The sequence below is a fragment of the Pteropus alecto genome, unplaced genomic scaffold (genome assembly GCF_000325575.1).
Source record: "Pteropus alecto unplaced genomic scaffold, ASM32557v1 scaffold160, whole genome shotgun sequence".
Lineage (NCBI taxonomy): Eukaryota > Metazoa > Chordata > Mammalia > Chiroptera > Pteropodidae > Pteropus > Pteropus alecto.
The window spans coordinates 4462465-4476614 of record NW_006429864.1 but is presented as its reverse complement, the minus strand read 5'-3'; the positions used below and the strand labels follow the sequence as shown (position 1 = coordinate 4476614).

Sequence of the window (14150 nt, the reverse complement as noted above, 5' to 3'; positions counted from 1 at the left end):
GATTAAAATTTCTGAAGAACTCTTTATAGATGGCATCTCTCTAATTTAATTCCAACTATCCTGCTGCTTTAAGATCAAGTATAACATGGCTCTTCTTCTCTGCTGTCAATCAGCGAGCATCTGCTAACATGGCTACAAGGTTTGGGCTCCAGTACTGAGCCCAGGGCTGCCTGGTGCACTCACTGTCTGCCCTCAAATTTTAATATATACTACTTTTTATTTTCATTCAGTTTAAAATATTTTCAAATTTTCATTGTGATTTGTTATTTGACCCACAGGTCATTAAGTATATTTTAAAATCTCCTAAAATATGGGGATATTCCAGTTATATTTTTGTTATTGATATATTTCTTAACTGCATAGTCATTATGATTTTAATCTTTGACAGCTGAAACCTGCTTTTGGCCAAGGACATGGTCAGTTTTAGTAAATGTTCATGTGGTTTGAAAAGAAGGTGTATTCAGCATTGTTGGATGCAGTGTTCTCTATATGTCTGTTAGGTCAAGTTCATTAATTGTGTTGTTCTAATTTCTACGACTTTCCAAATTTGGTTTGTCTGCTATTCCATCCATTACTGAGAGATATTTGTTAAATTCTCCCACTATCATTGTGGATATTTCTATTTCTAATTGTACTTCCTTTAATTTTTGTTTTATATATTATAAATCCATGTTACTAACTGCATACAATTTATTTATTTGTTTTTTATTTATTTTTATGGTGTCATTGGTTAACAAAATCCAGTAAGTTCCAACTGTACATTTTAACAGTAAGGCATATATATATTTACACTGTGTGCGCACCTCCCACAGTTAGATTCCTTCCTGTCACCACATATTTGACCCCTTTTACCCTGTCTCCTTCTCCCCTCCCCCCAGCATACAATTAATTGCATAAAATTGTTACACCCTATTTTTGTTTTAAGTCTACTTCATGGAATACTAATCTATCTACAACAGCTTTTCTTTGTTTAGTGTTTGCATTATATATTTATTCCTTTTCCTCTTGCTTTTAAACTTTCTGTATCTTCATGCTTTAGATCTGTCCCTTATAAAACACCATAAAGTTTTCTTTTAAATCCTACCTGACAACCTTTTATCTATTTATATTTAATGAAATTGCTGATATAGTTATTGTCATAATTTATCCTATTTGTCCTACTGCTATCTGTAGCTTCTCTCTTCTTGGCTTCTTCCGGGTTATTTTTTATTGTTCCACTTTTCTATAACTCAAAAGTCATATACTAAAAAACAAACAAATCTCTTTTCTTACAGGTTACTCTGGAGATTACAACACGCATCTATTATTTATCAAAGTATGTTAACAGTCATTTTTTCCCTCTTCCCAGATAATAGACATCCCTCACACAATTTAACCATATTTATCCCACTGACAACTATTATTGTCATATATTTTTATTCTGTCTTTTAAATCCAATAAAACATTATTGTTTAATAAAGTCTACATTCATTTGATATACTCACATATTTTCTATTTTTACTCATAATGTTTTAAGAGAAGGATATCTGAAAAATGCTTATTTCTTCATAATTCTTAAAGGGTAGTTCTGCTAGATATAGTATTCTAAGATGACAGTTGTTACCTTTCAGTGTTCTGAATATGTTATTATATTGTTTCCTGCTTCCATTGTTTCCATTAAGAATCTATGTCAGTTTAATTGTTCTCTTTTGAAAGTAACCTCTTTTTTCTGGCAGCTTACAGAAATTTTTGTCTTTCATTTGAAGTACTTTTATTATGACGTGCTTGCCTAGGTGTTTTTTTCTTTGTATTCATTCTGCTTTGATTTACAGGGCTTCTTCATCTGCGGCTTAATGTCTTTCTAGTTTTTAAAAAATTTTATTCATTATCTCTTTGAATATTGGTTCTACCTCCTTCTCTCTCTCTTCTCTGGGACTCAAAAACACAGCAATAAGCCTATTCGCTGTATCCCGTTTTTGGTATTTTACTTTTTCTTTTCATGACTTATTCTGGGTTTTTTTCTTTTATCTTCTGGTTGATTTGTCCTCTGTTTAGCTTTATTAAATCTGCTGTTAATTCATCTGTCAAGTTTTTTTAATTTGTTATTTTGTTTTTTGTTCCTAGAATTTTCTTTTGGTGTTTTATCAACTCTGTTACATCCCCTTTTACAATGCAGTTATCTGCCAAAATTTTCAATCTAGTCTTTTGTATTCTTGAACACAGTGAGCATTGTTTTGTTTTTCAGCACAATTATTTTAAAGTTTGGTCTGATAAAGCCAATGTCTGGAGAACGTGGGGGTCTACTTTTTTTTTTTTTTCCAGTTTCCGCTGGTTCGCATTCATGTCATTATATCCCTTGTATAACCAGTTATTTTTTTGGCCATGAGCCACATGTTACACTTGAAAGACTGTAGTAATGAAAGGTCTTACATGATGTTATCTTAGTCTAGAAAGGTTTCATTTTGCCAGATGCCTGGAACTACCTTATTTAAATTTCAGGGACTGAAATGATTTGAAGGTTCTAGCTCCAGTTCGCCCTTACTCTTACCTAGATGCAACCTTTGGGTGTCCCAAAGCAATAAGCAGAAGCTGAATGGCACTCGTGTCATCCTTGGCAACCTTGAATCCCAATTATTGAGCTTCTATCAAAAGGGCTGCTCAACCTCTTAGTCCCCTCTTTCGAAATTCATAAATGTCTTTAGGAAAGAAATGGTCCCAAACATTGGTCTTACTGTTCTAGATTGATGCATTTTTCCATATCTTAACTTGGTAATTTTTTATTTCTCAGTAGCTTTCTGAATGCCTTTAAAGCAAGTTTTAAAAATAGTTTGTCTAGATTTTTCTCGTTGTCTAAAGAGTCGGGGTTGATTTAAACTATCTAGTCTGGCATTACTAAAATAGGAATCCTTAGTTTATGCCCTTTAAATAAAACCAAAATTGCATTGTGGTGTTAGTGTGGTTTCAGGAAGAAATGGAATTAGAGGTATGTTCAATTTACAACCTTAACCTACAAGGTTAATCTTCGTTTGCTTTCAAAAACAAAATTTTAGCATATATCAGCTTACATCCACATTTTATAAAAAATGAGAATGAGAAGATTCTATCCATTTACTTTTGTATCTAACAGAATATCTAATAGATTTTCCATATCAGCACTAATACCTCTGCTTCATTCTTTTTTTCTTTTTTAGTAGTTGCACTTTATATCATTCAATTTAATTCAACAAATATTTATCTACTATGTATGCTCATTGCACTATACTTGTTGGTTTTATGGCTATACTGGTGAGCAAAAACCATTTTGTCCCAGCATTCAGGGAGTTTATAGTTGAGTGGGAGTAAAATATACTAATCTTACAATAATATAAACAAATGTAAAACTGCAACTGTATCAAAGGCTAAGGAGAAGCAGCACCATTGATAGGAGAGAGCATAACAGAGGTACTAGATCTGATCAGCGAGGTCAGAAATGTTTTCCATGAGGAGGTTATGATAAGCTGAACAGGAGCTAATAACTAGGAGAGAAAGGGAGAAAGGGGTCTTGCATAAAGGAAATAACATTCTATGTAGAGTATCTATCATACGGATATACCATAATTGATTTACCCAGCTCTCCACTAAGGGACACTTAGATTGTTTTGGACCTTTTGCTGCTACAGATGACACTTCAAAAGATAGTCCCATTACACAATTTTTGGCTTAATTCTGTAAGCATTTCCTTATGATAATCAAGAACACTTTCTTATAAAAAGAATCCTTTCTTAATACATACAATGGAGTTCACAATAATTTCCATTTTGACTTAGATATGAATATAAATTTTATTAGATCTATTTCTTATATATTTCATCTCCTCATAATTTAAATTCTTTATTTTAATTTTTACCTGCACATATTGCTCAAGAAGAACTGTTTCCTTGCAGTGAGCTTCCATCCCACACATAAAGGTACCCACAAGCCATCTACTCTGCACCTTCAATGTGGAATCTGAAGCTTAAGCATGTGGATGACCATCCTCTATATTCTCAAAGTAAGCTAGGCTTTCTCCAGTATGCAGACAGTTTATCCTAACAGTTGAGTGAATCACCTTAGCCCAGAGCTTGGAGAGAATGAAACAGTCAGAGGTTTGTGCTCAGGGGCCATTATCTTCTCAGAATCTTCTGAATTCTCAAATAAGTTAAGACCTACCTTTAAAACCAAACCTTCCACAACACACTAGGAAAAAAATGCTTGGCTCTATATGCAACAAAACGTTACTATATTAAGATCCCTCACAGGCCAGTAAGAGGAAAAACAAACAAACGAACACACACATAACCCAACAGAAAAATGGGCAAAAGGTATGAATTGACAAGTCACAAAAGAGAAACAAATTCAGTCAATAAACACAAGCAAAAATGCACATTAGTCATCATAAAAATACTAATTAAAATTAAAAAACACCACACTATTAAAATTATAATAAACAGTATTGAAGAGAACACTCTAAACTATGTATTACATATGCAAAATGTACACTGGTACGGCCTTTCTAAAGGTTATCTGAACCCGATTTAAAATTCTAAGTACCAGTTGACACAGATATTTACTTTCTAGAAATTTATCCTGTGGAAATAATCAAGAAAATGTCATTCTTCATTTCCTAATACTGTTTTCCTTTCTTTTATACTATATATCAACATCTGATTTACATTATTGTTTGTCTTCTATTGCTTTCCTTTCTTTTATACTATATATTGACATCTGATTTACATTATTATTTGTCTTCCCTCCACTAGAATATAAGCTTATTGAGAGCAAGAATCTAAACATAAACAGCACTTAGCGCATATCAGGCATGTAATAAATATTGGTTGTTGACAGAATGTGCAAAGATTTTTCTGTAAGAATGTTTAAAACTCTGGGTTTAAAAAAGAAGTTGGAAAAAAATCCAACATCCAATAGCCAGGGATTGCTTAAAACAAAGAATAATCAAAATGGACAACTATTTAACCATTAAAAATTAGTCAACAAAAAAAAGTAAATGTCCTGATACTATCTATCATATGACCTCATTTTTGTTAAAAAGAAAAACGCAGACAAAAATATATGCAAAGATTAAGATAGCTAACACAGTACGTAACACCCAGATGTTATCAGTGGATATCTATGAGATGACAGGATGATGGGTGACTTTTTTTTTCTTATTTATGGTTTCCTGTATTTTTCACTTTTTTTCCATTGAACACAATTCTTTTTTAATACGAAAAAAAATTATTCAAAACAAAGTCAAACCAAAACCAAAACTTCCTCATTTCTATTTCAAGTGAGGAAAAGGCAAGTTTACCTTCAATTTCGTCTTCGGAAATCAATTCGTCATCAGAGCATATGTTGAGAATGTTAACCAGCATCTCTGTGACTATATAATAAAACAAAATAGCCCCAAATTTATACAGTTAATAAGGTACTTTCTCCAAAATGATGTGGATATCTAAATAAACATACTTGTTAAATAAACCGATAAAAATGACTTGTCATTATGCTACTTAGAGTAGTTATAGGGTGGCATTAAATGTAGACCTTCAGGTTTACATAGAATTTGGGGAGATTACTTGTTTTAGTAAAAACTGGAGTCTTTGAAGATTCTATTTGCATAATTACTTGATTTCATTAGACTTCAGTGCTCCAGAGCTTCTTCTCACTAATATGCACATGAAAAGATTTCCTCCCATTTTACAAAGAAGTAAAACCACTGGGCCTATGTCCAACAGGCTTATTTTATATTTGTATAGCTTATTTGTATAGGTGCACAAATAAAATTCTAAAGACAATATTTCCTGTTTAAATCTCTTTATCGCTCAAGAAATCACTGGAGGAAAGGAATAGTGACAACGTTATTTTAGCATCTTGATCACAGTAGGACAGCTACTTTAAGTTGATATTTTTAGGACAAAAAAATATAATTGACTATAATTATAATTTAAAAACCAATTATGTGCCATTTAAAATCTTCATTAAAAAAAAAAAACAAAAAAAATTAGAAAACATTTCTGATAACTTTAATGAAACACTGAACCATCAGGGGCTCATGCAAATACTAAAGTGTGCTCAGTAACTAGTTAAGACAACTGATGGTCTCTTACCTTTTTCCCCAACAAAAGGCAAAGACCATGTGAAAACATCCATAAAGTTTGGAAGCCAGTAGGGGTGTGGAGAACAGTTAAACTGCCTGATATTCATGACATTGTTTTCATACTTTAACACAGCAGCTAAAAAGGAAAAAAGCAAGAAAATCTGGCACAGAGGAACACGACATGGCAACTAGTCTGCTTTGCACAGCTGCATAACTACTACACAGAATTCAGGAACTTACTTTCCACTTATAAATTCAGGACTGGGTATTTATTTAAGGGCATATGGAAAATCTTAAAGCATTTTACAAATAGTTCATTCTTTTAAGAATTATCCCAAGGAACAAAGTTACCTGAAAAGCTCTAAAATTTCAAAGGATCACTACACAGTAATTACCTATAGAAATCGCAGGTTCCGCCTGAAAGAAATTTCTCATAATTTCCCTTTATATGACAAATAGTTACAATTACGACTTTCCTTTTAGGACAAACATTTCTCACTAAATGGACACAGTCTGTTTTGCTAGTTGTTAGCCAGAGCCAAAGATTTTAAAAACTCTCTGATGTTTATAACATAGCAGTTATCTACAGATGATAAATTTGGAGCAATATACAATGAGGCTCAAAAGGAGATTAAATCACCGCTGCATACAATGTAGTGAATAAAAAAATGCCCATCTCTCCTATACATATGTTGAATATTAACCAGTTCATAAATTTGCACACACACTTTGGTACCAAACTGATTTTCTTTATATTTGAAAAGTTTTAATATCTAATTCCTTAGTCTTCACCACCAGTAATGCCATGTTGTTTGCATTATCCTCTTAATTATTCTTACTATGATCATAAATAGAATAGAGTTTAACAGCTCTCTAGAAATGACAAGTATGGGGTCATCTTCCGGTTCCTATTTCTTTCTTTATTATAGGATGGTCTAGTGTTCCCAAACTTTAAGTCACTGAATGTCTAAAACATATACCGTAGTTTATAAAGGAAATATATGAAAATAGGATCCCTGGCTCTTAAAAACCTAACACTGACTACAATGTACATGTCCCATTATTTTCATGTATATGCATTTTATTTAAGTTAGATGAATATAGAATTATTCAATAATTCCTTCAGTCTACACAGGAAAAAGGTGGGAGGTGAGTCTTAACAGTGGATGATTAGAAATGAGAGCTTAAAAACCGTTTTTGGGTATCTTCCCAGGGGACACAAAAAAATAAGAATAGAAATCTTTAAAAATCATGACTTCAGGGTCTTTCATATACCCAGCGGAACTAAGAAATACCTGTTGGTACCAAAAAGTCTAAGGAATATTCAAGAAAGAAAAGCGACAGTAGAAGAGAAGGAAAGGTTGACAGAGCCGCCTTTTTCAAGAAAGAGGTACTTGTACGGGGAGTAACTGAGAACCGGAGATTATTTCAGGTGCCACATTTTCTGTCATTTTCCTAAAACGTGCTTGAGAAACAACCAAGGAAAATAAGATTGTTTCAAGATGAAGTTACTAATTATGTCAGAGCCGACAGAAAACTCAGAGAGAATGGACTGTGACTTTAAAAGTTTACTACAGGGATAATCAACAACAAAACGAGATTAGAATGGAGCAAAAAGTGAGCTGGCAGTTAGTAAAGTGATTGTTGATTAAGGTGACGTGTTTCAGCTTAGCACACTGACAAATCCACTGGGCAATCAATATTTTTAATAGTAAGGTTAAAAAAGAGAGCGAGAAGGGATAGTCATCACAAGTATAAGGGCTAGAGCCGCTAAGCGTCCTTGAGGAAGTCTAACAACACGAATAGTGCAAACCATTCATAGGAGAGGCAACGAGAACAAAACTAAGTCTCCACTATATTGGGAATAGTAGGAAAAGGAAAGAAGGAAGAACAGAGTTAGGGAGAAGCAGAGCATGGTAGAACAGCTAAGACTCAGAAAAGAATGACAAGAAGCAAAAAGAAAACATAAGGCTGGGAGAGAACTTAAGTCAAAGAAATGCTTTTTTAAAATGGACAGCAAGTCAGTGAAGGACACACTGAGATGACCGATCTGAATTAGATTTAAACGAGATGTGGCATTCCACGGCTTACTTTTAAACAGAGTAATAGTAAGTATATTGTGGATCTCTTTTAAACTTCTCTATCCAACTGCATATACAAGGTATGACTATAAAGTAATGAGACGTACGAAACCACCAACTACAAACACACCAGACCTTATATATCAGATGAGTGTGGTCCCGTGATCTAATCACACCAGGTGCCATTACAGTAAAATGGGACAGTATTACAGCAATTTATAGTTTGACTGGTGATTTTAATATTCATTTTTATTATTCCAACTTATCTTCAACAACCCTATATGTATGACAGGTATTTTAAGGATAAACTGAGGCTCAGGGAAGTCAAGTAGGACTTCTGACTCCTGGCTTAGAACCCTTTTCGGTACACCTTGCTGCCTTACTGTGTATTTAATTCAAAGATGCTGCCGTTACTCAAAACATTTTTGGAACTCCTCTTTCGGAATTGCCTCCAGAGCCATTTTATAAGCAACACAAGGAAAACCAGTCTCATTACCTTATAATCATACCTTGTTTCTGAACCTAAATGGTATCGTCTAGTTTGATCACTCACCTTATTCAACAGTCTTGACTCCGAATGACTTTTGGCAGTTCCAAAAATCAAATCCACCCTCAAAGGACGAAGATTTCTCATCACTGAGGATAATAGCAAAAGAATGTGCCGCAGACTCTGAAGGCAATGCCAAAAGAGGAGTGTTCCAGAAATGTTCTGAACAATGGCAGCATTGTTGGAATACGTGTACAGCCTCCCAAGGAATTACTTTAAAGGGACAATACTCACTTGGGTATATACGCTCTGGCATGTTTGTTTAAAAGTTCTATTATTTTATAGTCATACTTTATAAACAACAAAATAGTTACAGAGGCATGAAGTTTTGGTGGACCACTGCCCTGATACAAAACTTATGAACTATGTATCATAAAAGTTAAGAAAGGACTTTTAATAGGATGAAGTCTTAGAAGTAGAATTTCTGCACTGAAAGGCATCTGTATATCTAATTCTCTTTTGCTGTTTGCGAAACTGAAATTCAAAGAGATTATATGACTTACCTAAAGTCACACTATTAGTTTCTGGCAGGGCTTGGAGTAAAATGAAGAGTTTGACTTTTTGTATAGTATTCATTCTACTTATACTATTCCTCAAGAAGAACAAAGATAGCTTAATAATTCACACACATTAAAATACTAAATGATGGCATTTTATTGAGGTACTGTTATAAATTCAATTCACCAAAACTGATACTTGATAACTGTTCTAACTTAAACCTGAAAAAATTTATTCTTCTTACATATATTAAAAAATACATATATACATATATGTTTAAACTACAGCTCACATTTACTCACAAATCCAAACTTAAATATTGCTGGATTCCTTTACCTTTATTGTTATAGACATCTAGGTAATTGGGGGCAGAGAAAATTGTAATGAGTGATGGAAAGCCTGTTGTTTGGCTCTTCCTGTACATTCGATACCTGGAAGAGAGAGGACAGCCTGTCTGTCTTGATATTAAAGGCAAAAACTCTGCAGTGATATTTGGTACAGCTTTAATATAACTTACCCAGCATCTTGGGCTTCATGGGCTCTGATTATTGATAACAAATTATTATTCTGCAAAAATTCACAAACTGCAGGGTAACTGAAAAAGAAAATCAGAAAACATAAATCCAGAATTAAAACAGTTAATTTTTAAGAGGAGGAAGGGGATAAGTCAGGATAACATGAGTTGATTCTGTTTCAAAATGGTAAGTTTTACGTACCACTGAACTTGTATTACTAGCTTAGCAATCATCATTCTGTTTTTCCACTTTACTAACATACCTCATTCCAGATCAAATATGCAGATAACAGACAAACCTAGGACAGAAAGAGAGCTCTCCACCTTTTAAATTTGTTTGTTTTAACCCACAACAATAGTAACACAACACCCAAACGTTCCTTAGTCTCTCGATATAAAAAAAGGAAAATGGAAGTGTGTGTGTGTGCTCGTGCATGCACACACATGTGTGGTAGGTGCCAGAAACTAAACACACAAATTTTTAAATTGTCAAACTGTTAGGAAAATTAAAGAACCTACTTATAGCTTCACAGGTAATATCAACACCAAGATGATATCATACAGGAATCTTTCAGGAGTAAATGCAAATATTATACCCAACCTCATTCTAATGAAAGGTATGATGTCTGCATCTACTCCTGACATAATTCTTTTAGTCCTATGGCCTTTCTGAATGAGAAATACCTGATAAGAAGAACTGGAGAATATAAAATTATCTTGGAATGAGCCAAGTATTAATTATTTAGTTTATGTTTAAATCTTTGTTTCTTATTGTGCTCATTAAAAAAACTAACTTTTAAAAGAGGTATAAAATTCAAAGATACAAAAGAGGATACAGTGAAATGGCTCTCTCCTTCCTATCGCTATCTTCCAGCTACCCTGGAAACAACCAATGTTTGTTTCTCGGAGTACCCTTTTAAAGACACTCTATTTAACTTCAAGCAATTCACACACACACACACACACACACACACACACACACGCACACACACACGTACATCCCAACTTTTAAGAGTATTATCAGATGGTACACATAGCTCTGTAGTATGTCTTTTTTTCACTTTACATTAGTGATTATTCCATATTAGTATATAAAGGGTTTCTTTTCCTTTTTCACTTAAAAAAAAAAAAACGAACAGCCTCATTGCATTGTCTGATACAGTCCATTGCCAGGATGTATCACAATTTATTTAGTCTTCTACTGAACATTCAGGTTGTTTTAAATTTTTTATCATAAATAACGTAGCAATGAATAATTTTGTTACATACATTATGCAATGTACAGTGATTCTTGTTATTTGCAGCACCTATGTTCTATAAAGTTGCTGTAAAAACTGAAAAACTGAGTGAATGCGGAACCACCACTCCTAGAGGAAATACAGGGTTAGGGTCCTGTGAGCCCCTGGTCACAACATTTTATCAACTGATCAATATATAACCTTGGTTAATGTGTGTTTCTGAATAAAAACACTTTATTTAATATATATCGTTGATTCATTAACATGGAATTCGTGGCCAACAATGCCATAACTCATTCCTGAACAAAGCTTCTATAACACACATATTTTCTCTGTAAGGCACACCACAGCCTTCTTGCATGCAGGAACACTAGACAGCACTTCAGCAATATGCCCGGAGCCATTTTAAAAGGAAAATCGACCAAAAAATGTGAAAAATGTTATACGAAATAGACCACAGAAAGAGTACCTGCTTACAGTATGAGAGCTGAAGCAAGAGGTAGAGCCACTCCTTCCACTTCTGCTGGAAACACACGTAGAGTGACTCAGATTTTTTGTCACTCTGTATGTACGCATGCCCATGAATGACCATGAAAATGCTATGAGTATCGGTTTGGGGTTACAAATAAATCTTAGCAAGTAGGCAAATCTGCAAACTAGAATTTGTGAATAACGAAGATAAACCACATAGCCACAGGATTATGATTTAGAAGTAGAACTTCTAGATCAAAGGCCATGGGCAATAACTCAGAGAGAGTGCCAACTTGACCTCCACAGAAATTGTACCAATTTATATTGTGCTAACAATAAAGGGTTACGCTCTTTAAGCAATGTGAAGAGAAGTAAAGTTTAAATGCTTTCACTATATCAGTCACTGCTAACGTTGGCAGAAAGGAATGAAAAAAGGTTGCTTGAAGAATGTTAAAACTATGCTAAAACTGAGGCTCCTTACTTTTTATATGTGGCTTCCATTTAATGAATGCATTTATCTTAGGCAATTAACAGATTTTTAGGGGACTAAATACATGTATTTATTGTCATAATAAAATATTAAGGTTAAAAAATTTAGACTTTGGACTTTCCTGTATCTCCCTATTTTTGAGTGGTGAAGCACAATGAAAGCTTACGCATGAGATTTAAGACAACAGCCAACTTCCTGGAAACGTCCTGAGCTCAGGTCACCATGTCCCGGTCTTTTTATATCTTTGCCTGTATCAGTGGTTCCGAAAGCTGGAGAGCTTTTTTAAAAACAACAGGGTTCCCCATCTCAGATCTACCGAATCAGAATGTCTAGGGGAAGAGCCAAGAAATCTTTATTTTTTAAAAAAGTCTATAATGATGTTTGGGAACAAATAATCTAGATTGCTGAAAATCAGACAACAACATTGAAACAATGCAAGATGTTCTGTTCAGTCAGGTTGGGTATGCTACACTTATTGGGCATAAATCCTAATAAAATATGAAAACAAAGAAACAAGAGTTTTCTGCCTTCTATTAATCAAAAAATTAAACAAAAGTCCCTACGCCACACAAATTCAAGATATAAATACTTAAAAATAATTTGATAAACTATATTGCCATTTCCTTTCCCAACTCTATAATTCTAAAGGTTAGCTTACCTGTAAAAATAAGAGCACCCTCGGACAGTGTTGTGGGTATAGTGCTCCAAGGTCTTTTCATTGCCATAATCTTCTGAGGGGTCGGACCAAAGCAGGTCACACACTGGCCCAAAGGCTGGAGGTTCTTTAAACCTGTCTAACTAGAAGACAAGTAAAAGCCAAAAGAAAAAAAAAATCATGAAAGCGAAAGTGCTTTTGAAAACTGGTATGGGTCAAAAACAAACAAATAAACAACCCTGCCACCCACCAGAATGTACTGGGAGAGAAAGCAATAAGTCCCAAAAGGATTTTTCTGAAAGAAAATGAACATTTGACAAATTTAGGTACACAAATTCTATGATTTTTTGGTAATAATTTTTAAATAAATATCCCTGCCTTTTTTGGTAATAATTTTTAAATAAATAGCCCTGCCTTTTTTGGTAATGAGTTTTAAATAAATATCCCTGCCATCCAACCATTCTGTAGAAAAAGGACCCCCTTACATCCTAATCTTAAAAGCAGTACATACTCATTTAATTCAAATATGAAATCAACCACTATGGAGATACTGTTTAGAAAGACTATAAAGTTCATTCAATTGCCTAGGGGAGCCAAAGTTACCAGGAGAGCAGGAAGGGTTTTACAGTGTTTCTGTTCGCTGTTTACCTCATTCCAATGGAGAGTTCTTTATTTAAAGCATGCTAGTCTTATTTTGTAAAGGGCTTTCATCCTTTCCACTCTATGCAGTGGAGGCATTTCAATATAAGTTATTAACTTAAGCCTCTAGTCACTGCTGCTTTGGTTAAAAACGAAGAAAAAACAAGTAACTAGAAGAGCTGAGTGCCAAGAAGAGGACTTCTACTAAGCAAAATTGATTAATACAATTGATTTAGAATTGTAAAACTCAAGACTTACTTATATAAATGAGAAATGTTGGTTATTTCAAAGACCATAAGGCAAGGGGAAAAGGCAGGGCACACAGATACACCTTTTACCCTGAGGACAGTAATCAGTTTTATAAATCTCTAGTTTCAGGACCTATAGGACAGAGGTAAGATATACAAAGGTAGAGGAGCAAAGACGGTAATGTAGAACAAAATAAGTAATGTAGAACAAAAGACTGGTCTTTTTTCAATCGGGCAGATACAGAATCCTAGAAGAAATAATCACTAACCAGGCAAGTGTAGCAATTAAACACTATCACCTAAAATGTCAAAGTCAATGAATTTCAGAGTTGGGATAGTCCTCAGACCGTCCATTCCTACTTCCTCATTTCAGAGAAGAAACTGTGATCATCAGGTTAAGTGATTTGGTTAAGGTTACATAATTAATGGCAAGACCAGGATTTAGAACCCTGGTTTCCTTCCTTAAACCTTCTTACATGATTTAAAGTTTCAGGAATATACTCAAAAATGTTATGTTTCTATAGTTAGTAAAAGCACAGATTTCATTAAAAATTACAGAAATGTTAAAATGTTAACAGGGATTATCTCCCAATAATGAAATCACAAGTGATTTCCATTTTCTTACTTCTGATTATCTGTATTTAGAATTTTTCAGCAATAAAGACGTATTAGTTGACA

General features: G+C 33.9%; 1 protein-coding gene across 2 annotated transcripts in view; it reads right to left on the bottom strand.

Moving 5' to 3' along the window:
* PPP3CC (protein phosphatase 3 catalytic subunit gamma) overlaps nt 1-14150 on the bottom strand; it is a 70693-nt gene that overhangs the window by 12256 nt on the left and 44287 nt on the right. For both annotated transcript variants that reach the window (XM_006904382.2, XM_006904383.2), the window contains exons 6-10: nt 12589-12728; nt 9735-9812; nt 9554-9648; nt 6102-6227; nt 5306-5377 (exon numbers count right to left, since the gene is read on the bottom strand). In XM_006904382.2, coding sequence (XP_006904444.1) covers nt 5306-5377; nt 6102-6227; nt 9554-9648; nt 9735-9812; nt 12589-12728 — 511 coding nt within the window. The remainder of the gene's footprint in view (nt 1-5305; nt 5378-6101; nt 6228-9553; nt 9649-9734; nt 9813-12588; nt 12729-14150) is intronic.